The sequence below is a fragment of the Athalia rosae genome, chromosome 3 (assembly GCF_917208135.1).
Source record: "Athalia rosae chromosome 3, iyAthRosa1.1, whole genome shotgun sequence".
Classification (NCBI taxonomy): Eukaryota; Metazoa; Arthropoda; class Insecta; order Hymenoptera; family Athaliidae; genus Athalia; species Athalia rosae.
In genome coordinates, this window is record NC_064028.1 from 9,537,452 (window position 1) to 9,563,407 (window position 25,956).

Genomic DNA, 25,956 nt, shown 5'->3' on the forward strand with positions numbered 1-25,956 from the left:
AATTTGCAAATTTATTGAATAAAAGAATATACAGGCAGGCATATAGTTAGTCCAGCAAGGAATCAGTCGCTCTCTGTCTTACTAACAATAAGAATAAATATACAGGATTAAAGGCATGCATATGATGAGGCACATGGGCTCTCGGACCACCCCTTAAGGTTTCATGTTCTTCTGATGAAAATTTCCACTTCTGGGCAAACTTTGCATTTTCAGGGCCGGTATTCTAGAGCTGTACATTATCAGTTTTCAAATTCACTATAGTCTTTGGTGTTTGTCACCCCGAAATCATGAAAAAAGTTCACGGAAAATTCCGAGTAATCTCGAAACAGTCAATTGCGAACGTGCAATTCGGTGTTCGATCATTGCAGCGTCTCGTACGTAGATCCTCCTTTACCAAAACAATGGCAGTACGGCCGCAGCAGCCGAAGCGACGTCGTCATCAGGAGCGACATCGATGGTAGCGCGTACATCCTTTGAGAAGAGATAGAAGATGCTAGCGAGGAGAGAGAGAGACGTATTTTGGGGTAAGGAATAGCAATGGATTAGTACGCGGTCACTACAGCGCCATATACTTGGTTGACAATGAATCCAGTGCCCAGTTTTGATTGAGCAGTGACTCGGGAAGTAGTGTTCCGTTTGATCTACATATTTTGAAAAAGTGCTTGACAAACGGTAGCTACTGAAAGACCTATATCATTGGAAATTTCGTGGATTCCGTAACTCGGAGATTTTTCCATCAGCACTGGTGAGCATAATGTTTTTACGGTGACCATCGTAGGTATGTCTGGGCTCCCGATCGGTCAGCAATTCGTTTTAAAAAATTCGAGCTGGTGGTAATGCGACACGAACGTGGAATTTTGATAGATTTTGAGTAGCGATTGAACTCGATGGTGGGAGGGATTGAGATCGTTGCGCAAAAACGGAATACTTTAATTATTCACAATTATATTCCCTGTATTTTATGTTGGGGGAGTATGAGGGTCACGATTTTGCGCTGCAGAAATATCTTTTATCGTTCGAATCCTGAATAACGCCTAGTTCGTTGCACATTATTATATTCCTGTATTCATAAACTTAACTAACAATAATCTGATTGATTTCGGAATAGTATTGACAAAAGTTTAAAAAGTTTGAATTTTTTTGTCTAACATTACGGAAAGTACCTATCATCGGGATTTTGGTTTAAAATTATGCTTCATTGCCGTTTCATGAACGAATTCATTGATATACTTGAGGTTTGCGATGTTACGATTTCACTTGGTTTCTGACATAATATTTTCGCATTTCAGATTCGTACTTGACAGAGGTCGAAGATGCCTAGTTCTCCGCAATACGGTTCGACTTTCAACTACTATACCTACGTTGTGCTGAAGAATTCGTATAAGGTAAGAAATGATTGTTATCGAGTATTTGTTGACTTGTAATGAGATGAGAAGTAGTTTGTCTGATTTGCATTTCTGGAGTCAGAATACATTCAATGAGCGTACTAGAATTGACATTCTATAAAACTCTGCCTTTTGCCTCAATAAAACGTCAAACCTTAGATATTTCTCAAAATATGAGATCAGAATTTGGATTTTTTTCAAAGAGTTTTTCATAGAGTCGAAAAGTTCATGGATCTGAAGAGTTCAGAATCAAGGATATCTCTATGAGATTTATTACTAGCTTCACTCGACGAATCGCGGAGATCACGACATGACAATTAATAATTATTAATAATAATAATGTGTTCATTTATTTATTTATTCCTTCATTTAGGTAGTTAAATGTTTATTTATTTATTGAATTATAAATTCATACGTGATGCCTATCTACTCTCGATGTAAAGCAATCGTCGCGTCTATGATTGCAAACTGCTTTCGTAATCAAACAATTAATTAATAACAATAGTATTACTACCAGTTACTTAAACAATTAGTATTCCGGAAGCTTTTGTCACTGTACAATTTCATGGTATGGTGAATTTTGAAGATAGATCACTTCAACTTGCAAATTTGGATTCCTGAGATAAAACTACATGAAAAAAGCATAGGAAACTTCATGGAAAAAATTATCGAAAATCGTCTCAAATTTTGAGAAAATCCTAAGGCTATAGGCTTACCGTTTTTTTGAGGTGAGAAAGATTATTCATATTTTGCAATCTTGGGAATCTGGATCTGGTGTCCAAATTCACTCGTATACAGAATAAAGAAAGTTGGCGCTGTAACTTTATGCTAAGAATATTCTTTGTCGTTGAAATTTCGAACAATCAGGTATAATTAATTACACGTTAATGAACTCTTATATTAGTACTTATTCCATCATAATGCTCTCAAGTGCGGGATAGTGGTCCTCGCGTTCAAACACTTTAATAGGTCTATCCATAGGATTTGGGAATTTATCAAAGGTTTAGAAATAATCTTCGCCGTTATATCGTCAACAAATTTATTCACGTATCTTAGGTTCAGGTTTACAATTTCACTTTATTTCTTATACATATGATTTTTTTTTTCAGACTTTCAATCAATCATCACGGTGCCTAGTTCATCGCAGTCCGTATTCAACTTCCAACCACGAAGGGCATGAGTTAGTTACGTGGCATCGCACAATTCGTTTACAGGTATGAAATATGTATCAGTATGATATAAGTTAGAGTATATTATGAAAATATATCCAATGTAATATATTATAACATCATATTGGCAGTAATATAACATTTAGCTAATACATAGACATAGAATATCATATTGGTAATAATATATTTTTATATTACGTCATTATTAATGCACTTTTCGTATATTTCAGGTACTCCGAGATGCTGTCGCCGCAGTTTTGACCCCCTGGACTTCCCCTGTTCATCGGGGGGAGTCCAGGGACCCGTCCCCTGGGACAGCGCGGCCTCCCACCGCCCCCGGGGTCCCAGGGGACCCAGTCACCGAGGACTTGTCTCCGGGGATTCGGTATCCCCGCTGGAGGGGATGCCATATCCCGAGGGACATGTCCTCGGGACTGGTCTTCGGGGACGCAAGTTCCCCCAGGGACACGTCCCCGGAGATGCGGTATCCCCGCTGGAGGGGATGCCGTGTCTTTTGGGGCGTGGCCTTGGGGGAATACGCGTCCTCGAAAATCCCGGGAAAAGGAGGTCCCAAGCGGTCACTCGTTTTCTTGATTTCTCTAGAGAAACGAAAAACAAAGTGTCCGCTTGAGGCCTCCTTTTCCCGGGATTTTCGAGGACGCGTATTCCCCCAAGGCCACGCCCCCAAAGGCACGGCATCCCCTCCAGCGGGGATACCGCATCTCCGAGGACGTGTCCCTGGGGGAACTTGCGTCCCCGAAGACCAGTCCCGAGGACATGTCCCTCGGGATATGGCATCCCCTCCAGCGGGGATACCGAATCCCCGGAGACAAGTCCTCGGGGACTGGGTCCCCTGGGACCCCGGGGGCGGTGGGAGGCCGCGCTGTCCCAGGGGACGGGTCCCTGGACTCCCCCCGATGAACAGGGGGAGTCCGGGCAACGACGTTGGAGAAACTGCGACCTGTAACATAAATAACAAATAAACAATTAGTCAACTGATTACAAAACTTACCTAATGTATGACTTATTTTATGGTCAGTATATAAGTATAAGACGTTCGAATTATAATAAATTGTACTAAGTTATATGATAATAAATTATTGTCTTGCCTTATTGGCGTGTCTGATGAATTTTATTATGAGGGAGTATGAATTTACCCAGTCTATTGGGCAATGCTGGGTGATCTGATTTTATGAGGAGGATTTTGATAATTTTTTCCAAGGGGGTGCAATTTATATACGCGGACTCTGAATGTTGAAATATGCTAGGGACTCTAGAAAGGGATACATTAAACGAAACATACCTCCGCAAAAAAAGGAATAGTACGTCTCATGTGTTGCAGATCCATCTCTACCGGAACAGGATGGAGAGGAGTCGATCTTTAGAAAGACTCGTTGATGTACTGATTTGGTTCCGTCACGCAATAATGGTCATCTACCCGAAAGAAAAAAAATATCACTTGTACAATTCAAATCCCGATACAACAATCGCTTATATTTATACTCTATTTGTATCCACGAAAAATTTCAATAAATTATCCCGTATCTCATTGCGAAAATAAATTGAGCGAATCATTGTAAATTCATCCCTACAAATTTTTCTGGAGCTGCATTCAGTGCATTTTCAATACATCCTTCAGCGAAGCTCATAATAACGTAATCAAACTACAATGGAAAACAGACGCTCGAGTAATTTGAAAACTATTTCATGGACGGACCAAAAAAACAGAATAATTTTGTATACAAAAGTTGATTAAGAATAATGGCTATATCTAATTTGTATTAGTTAGATAGATCAATTGATTATCTCCGAATTCTGGAAAACAGAATGAGACGCGTAATTCAATTGAAAAGTCATCTCTCAGAATTTTAAAAGATTGTTCAGAACCCGCACTAGTGTATTTCTTACAACTGTTTTTAGTATGAATAGTCGAGAGCGAGTGATCAACATACATATAGAAACGTTTGCGCAACCGATTTAAGCAATATTCAACTATATTTTATGCAAGTTCTGCTTACCGTTCTCTCTCTCCATCGTCGCTCTGAGGAACCTACGTTACTACTGATGTCGCTCCTGATGTCGCCGGAGCTGAACTGCCGTTTCATCCAAGACTGAAAACCTGCGACATGAATGTACTCTGTTAACCATACACCAAATTACACGCCTCCAATCGCATGTTTCGTGATTGGCTGCAATTCATTCGATTACTATATAATGTACATATGTATACCGCTTTGTGTCTGAATTATTGTACTCGTCGATTAATTATCATCAATCGCATAATTGTTGTCCGATTAGCTTGTATAAGATTTGAGTGATATCAATTGAAATGACGACAACAACAGAAAAACGAAAAAGAGAGAACTCCGATCAGTTTACTAATCTCTGTGTCATGTTATGAGCAAATGAAGCATTCTATGAAAACTCTCATCAGTCGAAGATTTTTCCCCCGGCATCGTGTAATATATCTAACAATAAGGCCATAGGCTTGCCGTTTCTTCGGGCCAAAAGGTAAAGTAATCGATCTAATTGTTTCGGAACGCTTTTTATACGTTGGAGTGTACAACAAACACGAAGATATCGTTCAAATTAGGCTACAGACGAGATATCCTTGATTTTTCACGATTATTTTTATTCTGAGCTGAACTTACTCAACAAATTCGTATTCTTGGAGTGAAAATACATTGGAAAAGTTTCCTGCAAACGATTTCGAGAATATGTACTTCATTTTGGGCCCCAAAATTGAAAGAATCCATAGGGGTCACCCTTGGATTTTTTCCTAATTTAGGGGTCGAAATTCGACTTTTTTTGTTATAGGGGTATACCGGCAAATCTCAGGTATTTTGATCTCAGAAACTCGAAGCAATTGACTGAATCGAGCTGAGATCAGAACCAATCAGGATATCTCAATTTTTTCGTTGTGAAAGAAAAACTGTTGCTTGTGACCTGCCGTTTCAAGACAAAGATGTAATTCAAATATCAACAATTTTAAAGCATAATAGTTGGGTTAGGAAGTATCTCGAGCTCGAAAATTAACTAATAATGCCTGTCACCCCCTCTTATAATGTATCATATCGCAATGTATGAACAAAAAAAATCTGATTTTTTTTTTTGTATTTTGTACACTTGGTGACTCTGATTCTGCACTACAGACCTATGCTTCAGTACGGCACAACGCGACAGAATTGAACTTTCCAAGTGTACTCTGAATGTACTGAATTTTTACATATTTACTATCTTAAACGGTTTGCGGTTACGTAGAATTCGCAGAATTACCGCAAAGGGATGCCGCTAACTAGGTGGACAAAAGAGTGATTTACGACGTGCGATCAAGATCTTTATCAGGTGTTGACAGCTCGTCTAACACCTGTTAACAATAGAAGCAAGAAAAGAACAGGGACGGTGATTTCGCACCTACTCATCAATTGAAAAGCTATAAATTATGTTTAAATTCCTGCACGTGCCGGCCGTCACAATGGCTGACGCACGTGTAAAAATTGGGTAGTGGAAAACGTGTCGTAGATTTCCCATTGATGGGCGAGCCAGAGCTGGCTGCCGACCTAAGATCAGAGCGCATTTGCCTAATATTTTACTGATACTTCGTTTGGTGCGAGAAAGCTAAGCGTCGCGCGAGCACAGGGCGTGAGGCGTTACGCCGCACAGCGGTAGGAGTACGAACGAGATCGAGAGCGCTCAAGCGCGGCCTACTGGAATATCCTTGATTTTTCACAATTGCAATCCATAAATTCGCGATGAATAAGAATATTATCAATTATGCAGGCGTTCAATTTTCTATATAGAATTATTGAGTTTGCGGATTCGGATTCCTGAGATCAAAATACGTGGGAATAGTATGGAAAACTGTTTGAAAAAAAATCCTAATTTTGATATCGAATTCCGAGGAATATCTAAGGCTGGGCATTTTTTTTAGGCAAAAGGTAAAGTTTTGTAGAATGTCAATTCTATTACGCTCATTCACTCTTTTATAATACACACTACAATCATATCTTACTTGTTTACGAATTCTTCAGCACAACGTAGGTAAAGTAGTTGAAAGTCGAACCGTATTGCGGAGAACTAGGCATCTTCGACCTCTGTCAAGTACGAATCTGAAATGCGAAAATATTATGTCAGAAACCAAGTGAAATCGTAACATCGCAAACCTCAAGTATACCAATGAATTCGTTCATGAAATGGCAACGAAGCATAATTTTAAACCAAAATCCCGATGATTAGTACCTTCCGTAATGTTAAAAAAAAAAATTCAAATTTTTTAAACTTTCGTCAATACTATTCCGAAATCAATCAGATTATTGTTAGTTAAGTTCATGAATATAGGAATATAATACTGTGTGAAGAACTAGGTATAGTTATTCAGAATTCGAACGATAAAAGATATTTCTGCAGCGCAAAATCGTGACCCTCATACTCCCCCAACATAAAATACAGGGAATATAATTGTGAATAATCAAAGTATTCCGTTATTGCGCGAAGATCTCAATCCCTCCCACCATCGAGTTCAATCGTTACTCAAAATCCATCAAAATTCCACGTTCGTGTCGCATTACCTCCAGCTCAAATTTTTTGAAACGAATTGCTGACCGATCGGGAGCCCGGACATACCTACGATGGTCACCGTAAAAACATTATGCTCACCAGTGCTGATGGAAAAATCTGCGAGTTACGGAATTCACGAAATTTCCAATGATATAGGTCTTTCAGTAGCTACCGATTGTCAAGCACTTTTTCAAAATATGTAGAACAAACGGAACACTACTTCCCGAGTCACTGCTCAATCAAAACTGGGCACTGGATTCATTGTCAACCAAGTATATGGCGCTGTAGTGACCGTGTACTAATCCATTGCTAATCCTTACCCCAAAATACGTCTCTTTCTCCTCGCTAGCATCTTCTATCTCTTTTCAAAGGATGTACGCGCTACCATCAATGTCGCTCCTGATGACGACGTCGCTTCGGCTGCTGCGGCCATACTGCCGTTGTTTTGGAAAAGGAGGATCTACGTACGAGACGCTGCAATGATCGAACACCGAATTGCACGTTCGCAATTGACTGTTTTGAGATTACTCGGAATTTGCCGTGAACTTTCTTCATGAAAAAGTAAACGTCGGTGTGAGAGCTGCATTTTTCAAAGTCTCTGCTAATTTTCGGGGCTATTCTTCGGGATTTCGTGGTGAGAAACACCAGAGACTATAGACTTTGCACATTCTACATTGTATCGAAACATGATCGAATGATTGCATGCACAGACAGGCATACAGTTAGTCATGGAAGGTATTAGTCGCTTTCTTTATCATACTATGAATGAATATACCGGATCGAAGGCATGCACATGATGATACATGGGCTCTCGGACCACCTCCTCGGGTTTCATGTCCTGATAAAAATTTCCACTTTCGGGCAAATTTTGCATTTTCAGGGCCGCTATTCCAGAGTTCTACCCCATCATCTCGGGTTCCTGCATAAGGATGATTGCATAATCGAACGTAAATGCAGGCATATGCTGAGGCTCGCAAGCAACTAGGTGGTTTCTGGATCATACGGCAAATTAGTGGGATCGAATACATGGGATTGAATGAATTACTCATATGATGTAATTAAACGATATGCAATAAATATTTCCAGTTTACGTGGTATATCTTGAATTTATTCATAAAAAGAAATGTTTTTGATCGTTTACGACCAAATCCTTGGACGACATCGATTAGATCGTGTTCCTTGAATTGTAATTCATCCTCAGAAAAGTGTTTCGTAATTAATTCCAAAAATACTTTACGTTCTGTTATAAAAGAATGTCAAGTCTCCATGAATGAATGTCTCCAGAATTTAGGAGGCCAGATGTCAACCTTTATTTTCTGAAGATTCATAGGGTTTCTTCATACGTTTCAAGTCCAGCAATCTGTATCTGATAATTAAATTCACGCATTCATCGAAATATTCGACCCATTGCTTGACTTTAACTTCCGCAGGGGTGAACACATTGCGTCATCTCTTTCCATTTGGTTTTGCCGATTCTCATTTATAATATTGAACGTACGTACACACATCGATCACTACTTCGCATAGTCAATATTCATAAGAATAAAGCGATTATCGTTATACGTATTATACTTTTCACATCTTGCTCACGCTTATCTCTTCAACGGTTGATTTTTTTCCTTCGTTTGAATTTGTGTTATGAAAATTCGAGTATCAGGTGATTGGATGTTTGATGGCCGGTCATCCCATTAGTCAAGAATCCAAAATTTACCGCAGTTGTCATTGAAATGTGTCGTGATAGTTGAAGAGAACGTTTTGATTCAGCAGCACGACTCGGATAATAGCATAAGAATACCAGTCTAAAATTCGTAAAGCGATAGATAGTCACGTAATTCATCGTGAAAGCAAAATGTTTGACGCGTCGAGAATTTCCTCAAATTCAGATCTTGTGGTTCTGAGCTGCATATTCATTTGCATCGCCGATAAATTTTCATCAACACAAGCGATGGATTATTGTTCGATTTGCAACGGTGCGCAAACGATTTGCCGATTTCCCGTGAGTGATTGAAATATCTAGCTAGAAACGCAAAAAGATCCGAATTTCATCGCGTGAAGTAATCTCGAAATGTTGAAAATCATAATTCCTATTCAACCGTAATTTCAGAGCGATACTCCGTCCGCGAATTGCGATAAATACATCAACGCACCTTTGACGAGCAGCGAAATCCAGTCCCTCGTCGACAAACATAATGAGTTGAGGACGAATGTCGCGGAGGGCAGAGAAACCCGAGGAAATCCTGGACCTCAGCCTGCGGCTACCGACATGAAGACACTGGAAAGTCTCGCAGTATTTTTTGCTTTCTCAAAATCTGTAAAAGCAAAAAATAGAGTGCATATTAAATCGTTCTGATCATCACATTCAATTCCGCAGAGTTGGGACAATGAACTTGCGACCGTTGCTCAAAGATGGGCTGATCAGTGTGCCGCGAATCCACACGATGATTGTCGAGACATAGGTAGGATTTTGACTTTCTTGTATTTCACAATCAAAAGGACGGAGATAACGTTTTTTTTTTCAATTAGATTTTGATTCGACGTTACAACGATCAGCTTCTGTATGATCAAAAATAAAAATTAAAGCAATATTTCCTAAACTGTCACAGATCGTTTTCCCGTTGGTCAAAACGTAGCGACGCTTTGGAATAGCGAGGAAATAACTGAGCCGGTTGTAAATCTAATAAATGGTTGGTATGACGAGGTGGCGATGTTCAACAATCAGGAAATATCGCGGTTTCGGTAAATGAGTATATTGAATGAATAAAAGTTTTTGTATCACTTTTACTCACCTGATAAATTTTTTCTCCTAAATCTGAATTACGTTTTTGCAGGTTTGCGCACGAGACGGGTCACTACACTCAATTAGTTTGGGCGAACACGTCCTTGATCGGATGCGGAAGAGTTAGATTTTGGGACACTGGACGTCAGATGAACACCTTGAGATTAATCTGTAATTATGGACCCGCGGGTAACGTCATTGGTCTTCCTATTTATAATGTCAGAACACCCAGCTTCCGCTGCAGCAGAAGCATCCGCGTCAAGGCGTGGTTTAGATTCTGCAATTAATGCCCAATCGAAAATAATCACATTCGGTCAATATTCAGGATAAAAGTGTTTGGGACACACGTGTGATGTAAAATCGAAATTAATTTTCGTAGTGATTAGGATAAAAAATATAATCGCATAATTGACTTATTTCAATCGCAGAAACTCATTGTATGATAAGTTTTGATGAATTGGAATATCTATAGAGTAGTTATGCAGAATTTCTATTGACGAAAGGGATGTAAAGGTGTACAGTTGAAATTTTTGAATGACGACCATTCAATGTTCATATTAAAATGTGTATATTTTTCTTGATTTATCCCTGAAGAGAGTTTTTGATTAGTAATTTACATGCATAATGTTAGCCGATATCACATATCTATACTAATATAATATAACCATAAATATATCGAAATCTGTGTGATAACTTATAATTCTGGTGAAGCTGGAGAAATAATGGATTATTAATTATAATTTTAATGTCACGCAGAACAAAAACTGCAAAATATGAATTATAATTAGATATTGTATACTATGCGTATACATGTATATTCAATTTCACATATGGTTACCAGATGCTGAGTTAAATGAACCGAATAATGTATGGTTTCGTGAGGTATGGATTTGAAATTTGAACGAATACAGGAACAATCGATCAAATAAAAAAATTGAATTGTAAACTATACAGTTATATGCACAGTGATGTGATCAATTACACGAAAAACTTCAAGCGAAATTTACGTCGAAATTTGTTTTCATGAGTACAATGTAATTCAATGATATAGAAGCAGAAAATACTAGCACCCGTGAGCCCTGAACGATGAAATTTTTGCTGCCATCAAAAGTTTTCCAAATAAATTGAAAACTGAGGAAAAAAATCTAGTTATTTGATTCATTACAAATTGTTATAGCGCCTGATGGTAGGTAACCCGAATATCGTTAGAATGTCGCATATATTTCCTCTAGGCTCGTTCAATCATTCACATCACATGCATATCCATGGTCTAAATTTAGTCTCGACTTCATGCAGGAAGACAAACTCAAATCAGCGACTTCTACTCTAATTTTTACGAATATTTCATCGCATTCGGTCCTGATCCCGAGATAGATTTATAGCGGTGGCCCAAAATGACGCAGTTTTGAGAAAATACAATAACGAAATGACCACTGAATCATTGATTTTGTGATAAGAAAGTGTACTCGTATCAGTAATAAATACAGACGCTCAACGATGAATGAATACCGTGTTAAATTGAGAGATCACTTCTCTCTCGTAAAGAGTATCATCCGTAGTCATATTTTGGAATACTTTACACTGTGGTTTATAATCGTGCATCATCGGCTCAGTAATTATACACCCGTAATATCCGAGCATAAAATAGGTATGTATAAGTAGCTGATGAATTCTGAGCGAATATTGATTCGAGACTAGCGTCGAAGATATTTTCATAAAGATGATTTTCGAAATTCATCAATCATATTTACTCTGAGTGTTAGTCGAATGATATTGATAAGTAATTTACACAGTTGAACGAGTTGGAATAAATAATACAATAAACATCCGATGAGTATGATGAAAGATTTAATGATAGATATATCAAACTATGATTAAATGAAACGGAAAATAATCGAGAAATGAAAATGAAAATGAAATGGTTCCATAAATTTATTAGTATCTATTTATTTTTATTTGGATTTTCAATGACATACACACGGATGATAAAGGGAGCTAGTATCTCCTTGGTTATTATTGATCGTAGCTGTGACGCCTCTGTATTATAATCTAATAATTTGACGAAATACTAGTGACGTAATAATTGAGTGATACTTTTTATCCAGTTTAATTTTATAACGACGTTATTAATTTCGATGCATGTGTTAACTGCTGTCAATTTATTAGAAAAAAAGAGCAGTTTAATGAGAACAAAGTAAAGAAACATACAGTGTGTACAACTGCTGGTAATTTATCTGCAAATACAAATTTTTTTCCAACCTATTACGTTCACGCGTGGCATTGAATCAAGATTGATATAAAAACCGAATATAATTCACCTGACAATGAGGAAATTCCCACAGAGGAATAATTGCAGCCCGATTCTTTTCGCGTAATTTTCTTTTATAATATTTTTTTGCGCTCAAAATTTCTTATTGACAAAAACTCCGGACCGCTCGTTTTGATTTACCTCAAATTACGGTAGAGCTGGTGCTGGTAGTTATCACAAATCAGAAGCTGCTTTATGCGAATCGATCAGAACCTGTCTTACTTCGAACTAGCGAAAGATGGTTCGGATAATGAAATAATAATGTCGATCAAAACAAAACTAAATTTTAGGCATTGACAGAAATATGTTTACGCTCATGAGAATTCATGAACATTCACCACCTCTACATACAGGGCCATAATTACCTTCGTTTCATCGTGATTGTGGGAACTGCCGGGACTTTTCTTAGCGTTGGATGAATCTTGCTCGTTTTTGCTGGTCGAGTCTCCATTTGTAGAAAGAAGAAGCAGCATCCTTTTTTTGTCTGTAATAACACCTCGTTTTTAAATCACGGTTCGGACGATAGAGCGTTCGAATTAAGCATAATTAAGCTCCGTTCTTCAGATATACAGCAAGTCGTGTATCGCTTGGTGAAGTCTTCGCATGACAGACGTAATAACGTTTTAATATTTACTTCCCCCACATGTTCATGTACTTATTAGCTTATCGACCTTAATAATTCTATGCCAGATATGAGTATATATAAACCACCGGAATTTTTCGGAAGCAATAGTCATATTGAGATCGTTGAATTTACAAGGCACACCATGTGTGCCTCGAAAATAATTTTTTTTCTCTTTCTGTCAACGGGGCTGCGACAGATCAACGCTAATTCCTATGCGGTTAACACCCCGACTGTATGGTGGCAGACAGCAACCCTTTATCAAGTATGGCCGAGATCGTTCCAGGACAGCAACGGCGATGGAATCGGAGATTTGAATGGTGAAAAATATGACAGAACACATTTTATTATTATCATCAGTAAAGAATGGATAACGGACCATTGCTATTTGCAGTAATATCGTAATTCGCGGTATAAAATCGAAAATAGTTTTAGGAGAAAATATGACGAATCGCAACGTTCGATATCCGATACCATTGATTTTTGAATTTCTTCGTGATTTGGTTTACAAAATATAAAATTGATTTGTAGGCGTCACCAGCCGATTAGAACACCTCGCAGATATGGGAGTAGACGTCGTCTGGCTGTCGCCCTTTTTCAAGAGTCCATTAGTGGACAGTGGTTACGATATTTCCGATTACCGTGATGTGAATCCAGTTTATGGTACTGTGGACGATTTAGACCGGCTCGTTGCTAGAGCGGCCGAACTAGGCCTGAGAGTAATTCTCGATTACGTTCCGAATCACACTAGTGACGAACACGAGTGGTTTATCAAATCCAAAGCCGGCATCGAACCATACAAAAATTATTACGTGTGGAATGACGGTATTTTGGTAAACGGAACTCGACAACCGCCAAATAATTGGTTGAGCGTTTTCAACAGCGGCAGCGCCTGGGAATGGGTTGAGGAAAGGCAACAATTTTATCTCCATCAATTTCACGTCAAACAACCAGATCTTAACTTCACCAATCCTGATGTAATCCAGGAAACGAAGGTGCGTTTCACAGTAACAGGGATCATTTGTTTGAAACCCGTAGTAAAAATTATCCATCGATTCTAAGAATGAATTGATTATTTTCAGGATATTTTAAGCTTTTGGCTAAACCGCGGCATCGCTGGTTATAGAATCGATTCGCTTCCTTATCTGATAGAAGACGCATTGCTCAGAGATGAACCAAAATCTGGTTTAGCGGGGTACGAAGAAACTGATTTTTACTACCTCGATCATATCTACGTCAAAGATCAACCCGAAAATTACGGCATCGTCCAAATCTGGAGAGATCATATCGATGAGTACAGTCGAAATGCCGCGGATGGACTTACGAGAATAATGTTCACCGAAGCTTACGCAAATATCTCAAGCGTCGTAAAGTACTATGATTTCGGATCCCAAGTACCTTTCAACTTCTTCTTCATCAAAGATGGAGAAGGAATCGATCTGGCAAAGTTGGAAACGGCCCAAGATTTCGCTGACATTATAAATCTCTGGATGAGCAATATGCCAGTTGATGGAACAGCTAATTGGGTGGTAACCGTTTATGACAACGAGATGGCAAAAGAACAAAAATGACAACCAAAGATTTTTTAAATATGCTTCGAATTTTATGAGCTTATCATGATATTTTCAGTTTGGAAATCACGACAACAGCCGCGTGGCAACTAGATTTGGAGAGGGGCGTACGGACTCTATCAATTTTTGCCTGTACTTGCTTCCTGGCGTCGCAATTACTTTCAATGGTGATGAAATAGGAATGACAGATACCAGTCTGACGTGGCAACAAACCGAGGACCCACAAGCTTGTAGCACGGATCCGACTCGCTTCGCGACCTTTTCAAGAGATCCTGAACGAACTCCTTATCAATGGGATGACTCGACGTCTGCCGGTATGATTAAACTTTATTCAAAATTTAAGATTTTTAGTTTCGACGAATAATTTGTTGATTTTCACATCATCTTGTCCTTCTTCTTCAGGTTTTTCAACAAATTCAATGACAATGCTTCCAGTCAATGAAAATTACCGCACTCTAAACTTAGCAGCACAAAAAAAAGCTGATAAAAGTTACTACAAAAATGTGCAAGCATTAATTAAACTACGAAACGAACCAGTAATCCGCGAAGGAAGTTTAACTATCAAAGTTATTAGCAATAGTATAATTGCTTTCACCAGGCAACTAGATGGTCAACAGCCAATCGTGGTTCTGATTAACTGGAGTGACGCGGCCGTCTCTGGCATTAGTCTCGATGTTTTCGAAGATATGCCCGATAACTTAGTCGTTTTATTAGCGGATGTAAACTCCGGTATATCCGTTGGGTAAGCTGCAGTTCACTTGTATAATAATCACGACAATTCGAATAATATTCGAACAGCTCATCAAAATTAATTTTCTAGGGACAAGTTCGATAAGAACAACATAGAACTCCCAAGTGAGGCTGCTGTGGTTCTGCAAGGAGTAGCTGCTTGTGAAAAAACTGTTCCTGCTGACGAAAAATCTACGTGGTCTCCTTTAAATCTTTGGTTCGAGAAACCAATTTTGAAAATTTTGAAGAAATTAGGTAACAGATCGTCCAAATGGAAGTGGGCGTAAATCGAATACTACAAATCTGGTGGCACTTTATGGAAAAAATTGTAAATCTTTCACGTGTAACTGTGACATTTACATGAATAAAAAATATTATCCAACTGATGTTTCCAGTGATTGAGATTCCTACATTCTAGCATCATTTACAACTTAATATGAATTACTTAAATTCTATAAACGCACATTTATTTATGTTTAAAAATAAATATTATCATTAAATACTGATGTACAATATATTTTTTTTATCATCTGTTTTGTCCGTTTTTGCTAATTTGCAGTAATAAATAATCTAAATGGCAGTGAACTTGTACAATTTTATCGGTAGTATGATGTGATGCAGTATATACCTACTATATTTATTATTTTCATTTGTTAATTATCATAGCGTGTAGAATTTATACTTTATACAAACACTTCAAATTTGGCAATTCTTTTATGTTCAATTGATACGTCGATTAAGATATTACCTAACTTAACACATAGATGAATTACAAGATTATTATTCTCCATCATTTTCTATGGCACGTTATGCGCACTCTCACGCGATATGAATGTATACAATTAATACGACACTATAGTCGCGAGAGTGTTTAATTTATTATCAATCTACTTGCGGCACTAGGCTGTCTTTGGAACTGTTTATTCTTTTTTGTTTTTTTGTTTTTTTTTTGTCTTTTTCATTCATTTCTATTAAATCACATTCGCGATCGTCAGTTTTTAAGTTTTTTTTTCATACCCCACTCATTGCTGAATCGGACAAGAGCTCAAATGGATGTTGTGAAGCTCCGTCATGTCCGTCCAATCCCTTCTTTCACCACCGATCATCACATTTCGTATACATCCGTTGAAATTCTCTCGAGTCGTCAGCGTACCCTTAGATGCAGATTCTGAGAAATAATGGAATAACATCAACATGATAATCATAAAATGAAACCGACGGCTGATTTTTACACAAAGCAACTGTCACCTGGTAAACCTCCGATATACAGGGGACTCGATACGACTCCTTCTCTCATAAAATGGTAATTCCCATTGTTGGGAAGACCATATTTTTGGTCCAATTCATCGACCTTAAGCGCAAGCTGTTCGTCGTTATAAAGTGCTTGTATTCTGTGCCACCTGTTATCGCAAACAGTATACTGACTGGGGAAACGTTGCTCGACATACAGTGAATTATTATCCCCAAGATCGCCCGACATTATCACTTTGCCGTTAAACAATTCTAAAGAAAGCGACGGAGATCCACCAGCCGCCGTTATGGAGAGCAATACACCTGAGTATTCCGATGTTCTGAATTCGAGTTGAAGTTCGAGTACCGCACCCAGTTCGAAATTTTTCTCTGCAATTCAATTTCGGCTCATTACACACAAATCCTTGCATTTGATCGGACAATTAGAAAATTAACGAATCAAGTACTGACTGTAAATTGCGTAGGCGTCGTCTTGGAAATATGCGCCGCTTTCCACACTTGGAAAACATTGTCCTACATTGTAGGCTGTACTGGTAGATCCGACCATGTCTTGAATTTTCCCATTTACCATCAAGCCCCTGATGCAACCTTTCAGAGTCTCTAATTTAACTACCACTTGTTCTGGTATAGGAGTACCACTCTCTGGTAACCCCCCGATATACATCATAGGAACTAGACCGATTTTTTTCTGAATCTTCACCGTTTCAGGTGTTTGACCATCCACAGACAGTGTTAATCTTCTCTCATCGTGTCTGACTACCACGTGATGCCAGTTACCGTCGTTGAATGTGCTTTTAAACAGTATCTCTTTTTTCTGTCGAGTTTTTATGAGCAGGAGAAGCTGCCCATTTCTTACCACCATCATTAAATAATGCTTGAATCTTATGCCCTGAAAATACGATTATTGATTCGATATCTTGGGCAAATCGCGTGATTACGTTCAACAGCCAACAACTCACCGGAGTGATGAACAGCAATCCGTTCGGATAGTAGGTACGAAAATCAAACTCTATCGCGTATTTCTTTTCCCAAAATTTTTTAAAATTCAAATAGAGCTGCGTGTGACTGTGCGGCTTGTCTCCAAATTTTAAAGCTCCTGGTTCCAATGAGTAGTACGGAACCTTTTGGCATCCTTCTGGCTGCGTTGACATGCCACGTGATAACGAAGCAGAAGGTGTGTGTGTCAATTGATCTTTTCCCATACTGGGACCTGCTCTCCCGATCGCCGCTCGTTCGAACGAAACAGGTTCGTCAAGGCGTAGAACTCTGATAAGGAAAAAAGCAAAAATATATGAAACACTTGCACTTTATGAGTCACTGACTTATTCACGACTCACTCCTCATCGAAGATGATGTCCTTTATCGCTCCGATCAATGGGATGTTCGTGGTCACTAAACTTGTATCGTTGATGGCACCAGGTAATCCTCCGAAATAAAGTCCTCCGCCCAATTCTGGTGCTCTAACTGCTGCGCCTGTTGGCAAACGAGCGCTGCTCTGATAAGCATCATCCACTCTGAGTTCAACGTCCTTTCTATTTTTCGTTACACAGACTGAATGATATTTTCCATCATTAAAGGTATCGTTGGACTGTAAGACGACTTCTCCTTTTCCGGCATTCATACGGACCTGAATTTGTCCGTTGATAATGGCCACTGAATAGTAGCTATCCTAAAATAACGAAATTTACAGATTTTTTTGGTTTGATTCAGCGTGAAAAAGTCAACAATTAAAACTTACGCTATTTTCTGGATCAATGATGTCTGTTTGACGTTCTTGATCCGGTCTATGGAATGTCGACAACAACAGAATAGCCGTTTCTTGCAGACTTCTAAACGAGAAGCTGAACGACGATAATTTCTTTTTCAACGTGTGTGCGTGGTGTTCCAGATACCCATTTCCGTAAAAGCCAACAATTTTAATATGCTACGGTAAAAAAGTAATCGATGAAGTTTCCCTGTTTTCAGTTCCTGGTTTATTATAACACCTACCTTATTACCGCAGCTTGGCTCTACGCCATAATATTGTTCCGCCATGGGATCGTATCCTTCTTGAATAAATATATCGGACATGCATCCAAGAAACGACACTGGATTCGGAAGCATAATATTCGCTTCAGTTTTAAAACTTGGCGGAACTCCTCCGATGTAGTATTTAGCTTGCAGTAAATCCGGGATATCTTCTTTTTTCGGCTGAGGTGTTGGAGCGACAATTTTTTTATCGGTATTACCTCCTACGCTCAAGCTACACTGTTCGATGCCATTTCGAAGGTGATACTGTCGGAAGGCATCAATTTTCGTCCAATTCCCTGTATTGTATTTGTGCGTTGACAACATGTCCATACTGTTATTACCACCGTATCCGATATGCAGCACCACCCTTCCATCACGGAGGTAAATCATTATGTGTTGGCTCTGTTCGATCAAGATAATTAATCAGCTATAATTATCATTGCATGGCGTGAAAATTGTGCAATGAAGATAATTGTCTTACATTTTTTGGATTGATAGCTAGGAACAATAATGCATTTTCATCGAACGTTCTGAAAGTAATAGAAACTCCAAAGGTGTATTTGCTGTAGGGGCCGGAAGGAACTCTGTTCCTCATTGCGTAACCTTCGCCATTGAAACTATACGCTATATCGTCACGAGCGTCTTCAACTCTGAAAATTAAAATATTCATAAATCTCCGGTAGGAACTCTTGAATCATATCACAAGTTAATTTTCATTGTGAAATGAATTGTTCTATTCTTTACCCTTCAACGCAGGCTTCACAGGCCATGTCTGGAGCGGTGGTAATAAAATTCCACAAGCCAATCGGTTTTCCATCTAAAATAACTTGGTGAATGCAACCCGGTAGACCGTTGGAAGCAATGAGTTCCGACGGACGTGTTTGTGATTCAGGAATACCACCGAGCCATACTCTGTCACTGGATGTTACATAAAAACGTCCGTATTCCGGATTTGTTGCATTGAGTACAGGAAGATATCTACCCGACGTCGATGTTTGTTTTCTCACACTCAGCTTACCAACATTCCTTATTCTACAATTATAAATTCATTATTTTTACGTAACTCTACCGGACGGATTTTCATAGAAATAAAAACTTGTGGGCTATTGAGACAAGCCGCACCTACCTTTCAGCCTCAATTCTGTACCAATAATTGTCAGATTGAATATCGCCGGGTTCAATAACTTCCGGATGTATTACTACACCCGTACCGCCTCCGACATTCCAAACAAATCTTATTCTCCTGTTAACCATTTCCAACGCAACGAAATCGTCCTGAAAAAATTCACGACTTCTGTTAAACTACCCGGGATTCTATGCGCACAGAAAATCTTCCAATTCTCTTGAGTGAGAAACATTGCGGAGCTGAATCACGGCACTGATTCAGATTTTATCAGTGCGCTTATGATTTCAATAAATTATTCACTGACATAACAAACAAAGTACTCGAGACGATGATGTGCATTGTTACTCACGCTAACACTACTCGGTAAATAGAATAACGATCCTTGCTTGTGCTTGTTTTCAATTGCTATCGTGATTACGATCGTGGTGGTAGTTCCAGGCTGCAAAGTAGACGGTCTGTACGACCGCACACATTTCTTGGTATCCACACTTTTCAAAGAAATCCGTATCTGGAATTTTTCATTTTCATACATAACGATCCTCCGTGTGTAGGGAGAATATTTATCTTCGATCGAAAAAGAAAATATCAGACTCACCCCATCCGCCGTATTCCTGGCTTCCGCAATTTTGTCTTTTAAATATCGAAGTTTCGCGGCCAAGGTATCGTTCCATTTATCAAATTCATTTTTTCGCTTCACCGAAGCATTCGTCAGACTTATCAGCTTGGCATCCGCTCTCTTGATATTACTCTGCGCTTCGGTAACTGAAAATTATCGTGATATATACTACAATTTCTGATACGAAAAAGAATCCGTAACAATCAATGAACATCGGATGATCGGTTGAAATATTTACGTTTTTCGCTGGCAAGACTGATTTTTGAATCCCCCTCACGTTTCAACTCGTGTAACTTGGGCCTAAGTTGATTTGTAATGAGTTCGTTGTACTCGTCGATATCTTTGATGGATTTTTCAAAAGATCTCATCATAAAATCATTATCTTCTAGTAGCGAACGAAGCCGATCTTGAGCTGTGGATTAAACTCAAGTTGGGATTTCCAAACGCTCCATTATCTGCTATAGACGTAGATTTACTTACATTCGATACTACTGCTCTTCAACTCTCGCAACTTAACGTTTATTTTATTATCCTTAATCCCGGTACTGTTCAAAGTGTCTTTGAGATCGGCGATTCCCTGCTTCTGAGCTTCCAACTGGTTTCTCAATGATATCGCTGGTTTCTCTGATTTCTTGGCCTGGTTCCATAAATCCGATGATTTTTCCACCATCACCTCGGTCAAGCCCAGTAAAGAATCTAGTTTGACTCCTCCGGAAAAAACCTTCGAAAATAATTGCCACCGTATTATAAATAATAAATACCGATTAAATACGTGCAAGAATCGTAGCAATCGTCATTTTTACTTTTCCATTAGTTTCATCGGCGATAACTTTTGCCTCCAGCCCACTCATTTTCGCCGCGTTTAAAGCATCGGCTATATTTTTATACGCTTGGCTAGCCTTCAATGGATTCACCGCCTCGTTTCGCGTCTGGGCGAATAAACTGCGACACGAGAAAAAAAAAAAAAATTATCATAAAATTTTGAATGATCGGTCGCTTCTGTTAACAGAAGATAATGGGGTGTACAAACCTCACGCAATGATCTGCATAGTCCGACAAATTTTGAGCGTGTCGTTTCGCGGGTAAAACGTACAAGTCTTCGTACTCATAGTTCAATCTGTATAAAATTCCTTCTTTGTTTGTTAACAAATCCGTATAATTTACTAATTTGGATTTCAAGTCCGGCAGATCCTGAAATTTCAGTAGACGGCGGGTGAAATAATTTTCTAAACTGATGAAACTTCGATGATTCATTGAATTTACCTGAAAATTGTTTTGACTATCGATCAAAAATCCTTTTCCTTCGTCAACGAGTGTTTTACTTTCGTCGATAGACTGTGCGGTTTCTCTATGCATGGCGTTTATATGAAGATATTGATTTTTAGCTTCGTTGAATCCAATTTCATTTTCTCCGTACAGTCCATCGTAGGTGAACAAAGTTTCCATCAAATTTTCTATTATCAATTTCGCGTCTGTGACCTTTTCGTTGTAACGATTCGTGTATTTTTTCATTTCGGCAACGTTGTTCTCCCCGTTGTCAATGGAGCTCAGCCAATTGATGTAGTCAGTCGCATTACTGTCGAAATAATTGAGTCTCGTGATTAATATGACATTATGCGACAGGTGAGTTACTTCTTAAAACGTGAAAACTGTACACTAACTTAACGATTGATTCGATTTCTTTCGTTCGTCCAGATAAATTGACGAGTTTGATTTTTTCGAGAAGCTCGATAGCCTGTCTCAAAGCATTCTCAACTTCAATCTTCCTGTCCGCGTCACCGTATCCGGACAACTCGATAGTTATACCTGAAATTTCGAAAATTCGAAGCTTGTGATTTATGGAAAAACGTATGAAAAATTTTATCACCTTTCAACTGTTTCTCGATATTTCCGATCTCTAGCTGCGCAGTGTAAACGTTGTTTCTGATATCGTCACTTTTCGATTTTTGAATGCCGGCTTGATTCAAAGATTTCAATGCCTAGAATGAGAAGGAGTACATGTCTTGAGAATTAATATTTCCAGTCCCCGAACGCTGAATTATAAATATCAAATCACCCTTTCAAGCAGCCCATGAGTTTGTTTCTTGAATTTTTTATATTCTCGCCATGGTAAATTTTTTATTCTGTGCATCAACTGTTTCTCGAGCTTAAGTTCTTCGGATAATCGCGTGACGTTATCATTCACATACGACAGGTCCTCCCATGGGGGTGGAATATATCCATTTGATATATGGACCGTTTCCTCGATCAATTTCTCCGACATATCGTCCAAATAATCCAACAATATCCCGGTGCAATTGTCGTTACAAGCTGAAAGAAAACTCAATTCATATAATGCTCCCATCGCCACTTTACGTCTATCCATGTTTAGTTCGTGAAAAAGAAATCACTCACATGTACAAACGTGATCGATGAACACATGTCGTGGTCTAGTACACTGAGAACAATCTCTTCCAGTTGATCCAGGTCTGCAGTTACATTGTCCAGTTACTTCATCACATTCGTCACCTGAACTACCAGCTTCATTGCAATTGCAAGGCACGCAACTTCCACCGGGAACTGCAGGTGCTCCGAAATAACCGTACGAACATTTTTCGCATTTGTTGCCAGTATATCCTGTCAGGATGAGAAATAAAATTTAGATACTCTCCGCTTTTTTGATCAAGCGTAAAACTTGATGCGAGATATTCGAAAGAATTCTAATTCCAACCTGGTTTACAATGACAGACAACGTCGGTATCGGAATGAATTTCACAGGTACTCGAAAACCGTTTGTCCGCATGAGGACAAGGGCAGGATTTGCAACCTCCGATGTCGGGATGACCGTAAAAACTGTCTGTGCATAACTCACATCGTTCCCCGTTGGTGTTTTCGGTGCAATTCTATTTTAGGAACGGATGACGATTACCAATTAAATTTTAACATTCCAATAATTTCGATGATTAAATTAACAACCAACCAGACAATATCCGGTTTCGATTTCACAGATCTCCGATCTTCCGTTACACTGGCAAGGTCGAGCCTGACCGATGAGATCAATGACGATAGTTGAAATGGCTTTTTTGTTGTTGTACCAACGATAATATCCTATGCTGGGATCTTGACAAGAAGTGCCATTGTACTCTGGTGGACATTCACAAATTTCGACGTCACTTGCGAACGGTGGTGAACGGGTGGGTGTCAAAACCGCAGCATCAAGTGTTGCATCCAATAGTCTAAAAATATTAAAAATCAAACACAAAAGCTGTGAAATATTTGAATCCCATTTAGATCGAAAAATAGAAAACTCTCAGTGCTTACACTACTTTTGTAAAAAGCGAATGATCGGAAGCTTTGATCAAAATGTGTTGTAAATTTTGCAGAGCGATCATCAAAGTCTCCCTTGATACTTCGATGTTCGGTTTGTACTGTAACTGCCAGAGAGATTCATGAAGTCTGAAAAAAATTGGAGCGTTCAATTTTAATTTTGTAAAGTCGGAGATGTGGATACAGAATAAAAAAATTGAAATCGATTTCATCGAGTGCTGATACCTGATCTTGTAATGATTATTTTCAACTGGTGAATGTGGATAATGTTCCAAAACGATTTTATCATTGCCTTGTATGAGCACTACCGGATATCTGACGTTCGAAGGCAGCGGTTCTCCAGATTCCGTTTCGATTTTGAATTGAATGAAACCACCGTAAGATACAACCTGTAATCGGAACACTCGTCAGCGGTTATTCCAATTTGGGATGAAAGAAAGAAAACAGTAAATCACCCACAAAAATTCATCGCGCTTACTTTGTCTCCCAAAAATGATTTCGGCAGCATCCAGTAAAGAGGATAATTATAATAGAGTATCGATGGCAAGGTCACGTCTCCTTCCACTCCGGGTATGATCGAATGACCATTCGTGATATTCAAACCTCCGTTTATTGACGGGTAGGTATTCGATACACCGAAATTAGTTATCTGATCAAAATTAACATAAAAAAAAAAAAATTAACAATCAAATCATATTCTCCCAGTTTCTCGAAACCCACCGTTATATCGTTGACCGTATCGTTTATGTACAAAGTCCTTGGGCGAGGAAGTCTTCTCTGTCCCCAACTCAAACCTGCTTCATGACACGAGGTTGATCGACCGAAACAAAAACATTCCGTGCATCCCTTTGGATTGTCAAAAGTAAGGCCGAAAGTGCCCGCTTTGCATTCATTGCATTGTCTTCCAATAACGTTTTCCTGGATGGAAAGTAAAAGGGATGTGTGGAATACAGTTGGAATTGCGAATTATTTTTTTTCACATCGTAGCTGTAGCCAGCGGTGATTACCTTGCAAGGACATTGTCCGGTTTCGTTGCACGGGCATACTTTATCGGCGCATAAAATCGTGCCGGAAGTGTGACATCCGCAAGGTCTACATCTAGGATATCCATAATATCCTATGGCGCATCTGTCGCACCTCAAACCTACGAAACCATCTCTGCAGGAGCATTGGCCGTCGGCATCACACTGAGCTCTGGTTGCACCTGGAGTACAAGCGCAAGACTTACACCCGATTCCAGGAACGAATCCGTAGGCTCCGGATCTACATCGATCGCAATTTTCCCCAAGTGTTAATATTGGACATACGCATCGTCCGGTGTCAGGGTCGCAAACGTGACCAGGTTTGTGACAAGGTTCACAGGCTGAAAAATTGATTTTTATCACGAAAATGACGTTGCTGTCGAATCGAAAAATGGATTTCGTAGTCTTAGAAGTTTGAATACAGTGGTTTTCTTACGCTGGCATCCCTTGTCGGAGAATCCAAAGTATCCCTGTAAACATGAATCGCATTTCGAACCCCCGATTCCCGGATGGCAGAAACAATTTCCAGTGATTTCATCGCAGGAAGAATTCACAGCGCCCATTCTATCGCATTCACAGGATGTACAACCAGCCCCGCTTGCCATACCCCAAAATCCGTTCTAGAAATATTCCGTTCTCAATATTTATTACGTAAGACAATTATTCATTACATTTATGTCGTAACGATCGAAATGATTATGTGATTGTGACGTTAATAATAATTAATCAATACCTGACATCGATCGCACTCTCTTCCGGTCACTCGAGATTTACATTGACATTGACCGGTAACGATATCGCAGGTCTGAGATGTTGAGCCGATGGCGTTACAACGACACCCTGTTCCATGGAAAAAAAAATAATTAAATACCAGAGGAACAAAAAAAAAAAACTTAAATTTTTGGAGAAACTATAACTGCAGAAAGTCTAAGTGGAAATTTTCAAATTGTGAGTTTATAACTGAGGAATTTCATTCATAAATATGAGTAAGTTTGTTTAGGCCCTGAAGATATTTTTTTACTCCTTCTCCCCCTTCTACTTTTTCTTTTTTTCCCTTCTGAGATAAGCTTCGTAGATTCGCGGGGCACAGGTAATTTCTTTCAACTTTTTCCAACTCATTTTATACACCCACGTGTGAAGTAATAATCTTTTGGGTATGACGAACTCTGTTCTGTTTCTCGAACATCTTACAATTATGTTAATACTGTAACAAGTATAGCCATATCAAGGTGTACGTTATATAGATGTATACCCAATGTATTCCCATACGAAAATAAAAGAAAAGTCTGGCAATTTGAGATTAAAGGTATTTTCACTTTTCACACCAGGTCGTTAAAAATCTTCTTCAGTTTATATCGTACGATATAATTATCTCGTGAATAAAAATAAAGCCTCAGAGTAGAATGTGTGTTGGAAAAAAAGAAGTAGTTCTGGATTATGCAGCGTATATGGAAATGCCTTGGATAAATATATGCTCGCCCGCCAAGGATTTCTGGGGCACTTCAGAG

General features: G+C 38.9%; 3 protein-coding genes and 2 long non-coding RNA genes across 5 annotated transcripts in view; 3 read left to right on the top strand and 2 right to left on the bottom strand.

The window, feature by feature from the left end:
• Positions 1 to 530: 530 nt before the first annotated feature.
• On the top strand, positions 531 to 1,381 carry LOC125500137. The gene is made up of 2 exons (XR_007277342.1): positions 531 to 745; positions 1,290 to 1,381. It is a non-coding gene; the product is annotated as an uncharacterized LOC125500137 (long non-coding RNA).
• Positions 1,382 to 3,469: 2,088 nt separating this feature from the next.
• On the bottom strand, positions 3,470 to 12,701 carry LOC105683333. Its single transcript, XR_007277694.1, has 5 exons — positions 12,561 to 12,701; positions 9,898 to 10,164; positions 9,259 to 9,420; positions 6,567 to 6,663; positions 3,470 to 3,988 (listed from the first exon to the last, which is right to left on the bottom strand). It is a non-coding gene; the product is annotated as an uncharacterized LOC105683333 (long non-coding RNA).
• LOC105683344 (venom allergen 3-like) lies at positions 8,040 to 10,651 on the top strand. The gene is made up of 5 exons (XM_012395881.3): positions 8,040 to 9,107; positions 9,216 to 9,386; positions 9,483 to 9,567; positions 9,715 to 9,847; positions 9,940 to 10,651. The coding sequence occupies exons 1-5, from the start codon at positions 8,961 to 8,963 to the stop codon at positions 10,172 to 10,174; spliced, it is 771 nt and encodes a 256-aa protein (XP_012251304.2). The 5' UTR covers positions 8,040 to 8,960; the 3' UTR covers positions 10,175 to 10,651.
• A 171-nt stretch (positions 12,702 to 12,872) lies between the features above and the next one.
• Positions 12,873 to 15,503, top strand: LOC105683343 (maltase 2-like). Its single transcript, XM_012395879.3, has 6 exons — positions 12,873 to 13,137; positions 13,349 to 13,812; positions 13,900 to 14,346; positions 14,447 to 14,702; positions 14,791 to 15,130; positions 15,209 to 15,503. The coding sequence occupies exons 1-6, from the start codon at positions 12,879 to 12,881 to the stop codon at positions 15,402 to 15,404; spliced, it is 1,962 nt and encodes a 653-aa protein (XP_012251302.2). The 5' UTR covers positions 12,873 to 12,878; the 3' UTR covers positions 15,405 to 15,503.
• The window catches only part of LOC105683338 (laminin subunit alpha-1), a 63,503-nt gene continuing 52,831 nt past the window's right edge, over positions 15,285 to 25,956 (bottom strand). The window contains exons 14-43 of the mRNA XM_048653018.1: positions 25,182 to 25,288; positions 24,885 to 25,068; positions 24,434 to 24,789; positions 24,147 to 24,344; positions 23,905 to 24,075; positions 23,652 to 23,815; positions 23,421 to 23,555; positions 23,080 to 23,335; positions 22,831 to 23,002; positions 22,515 to 22,736; positions 22,177 to 22,430; positions 21,988 to 22,099; positions 21,782 to 21,926; positions 21,384 to 21,696; positions 21,151 to 21,311; positions 20,924 to 21,062; positions 20,601 to 20,841; positions 20,359 to 20,532; positions 20,100 to 20,266; positions 19,854 to 20,012; positions 19,505 to 19,653; positions 19,123 to 19,410; positions 18,860 to 19,028; positions 18,358 to 18,780; positions 18,107 to 18,292; positions 17,706 to 18,037; positions 17,328 to 17,634; positions 16,819 to 17,257; positions 16,366 to 16,737; positions 15,285 to 16,285 (exon numbers count right to left, since the gene is read on the bottom strand). Coding sequence (XP_048508975.1) covers positions 16,140 to 16,285; positions 16,366 to 16,737; positions 16,819 to 17,257; positions 17,328 to 17,634; positions 17,706 to 18,037; positions 18,107 to 18,292; positions 18,358 to 18,780; positions 18,860 to 19,028; positions 19,123 to 19,410; positions 19,505 to 19,653; positions 19,854 to 20,012; positions 20,100 to 20,266; positions 20,359 to 20,532; positions 20,601 to 20,841; positions 20,924 to 21,062; positions 21,151 to 21,311; positions 21,384 to 21,696; positions 21,782 to 21,926; positions 21,988 to 22,099; positions 22,177 to 22,430; positions 22,515 to 22,736; positions 22,831 to 23,002; positions 23,080 to 23,335; positions 23,421 to 23,555; positions 23,652 to 23,815; positions 23,905 to 24,075; positions 24,147 to 24,344; positions 24,434 to 24,789; positions 24,885 to 25,068; positions 25,182 to 25,288 — 6,641 coding nt within the window. The 3' untranslated portion in view covers positions 15,285 to 16,139. The remainder of the gene's footprint in view (positions 16,286 to 16,365; positions 16,738 to 16,818; positions 17,258 to 17,327; positions 17,635 to 17,705; positions 18,038 to 18,106; positions 18,293 to 18,357; positions 18,781 to 18,859; positions 19,029 to 19,122; positions 19,411 to 19,504; positions 19,654 to 19,853; positions 20,013 to 20,099; positions 20,267 to 20,358; positions 20,533 to 20,600; positions 20,842 to 20,923; positions 21,063 to 21,150; positions 21,312 to 21,383; positions 21,697 to 21,781; positions 21,927 to 21,987; positions 22,100 to 22,176; positions 22,431 to 22,514; positions 22,737 to 22,830; positions 23,003 to 23,079; positions 23,336 to 23,420; positions 23,556 to 23,651; positions 23,816 to 23,904; positions 24,076 to 24,146; positions 24,345 to 24,433; positions 24,790 to 24,884; positions 25,069 to 25,181; positions 25,289 to 25,956) is intronic.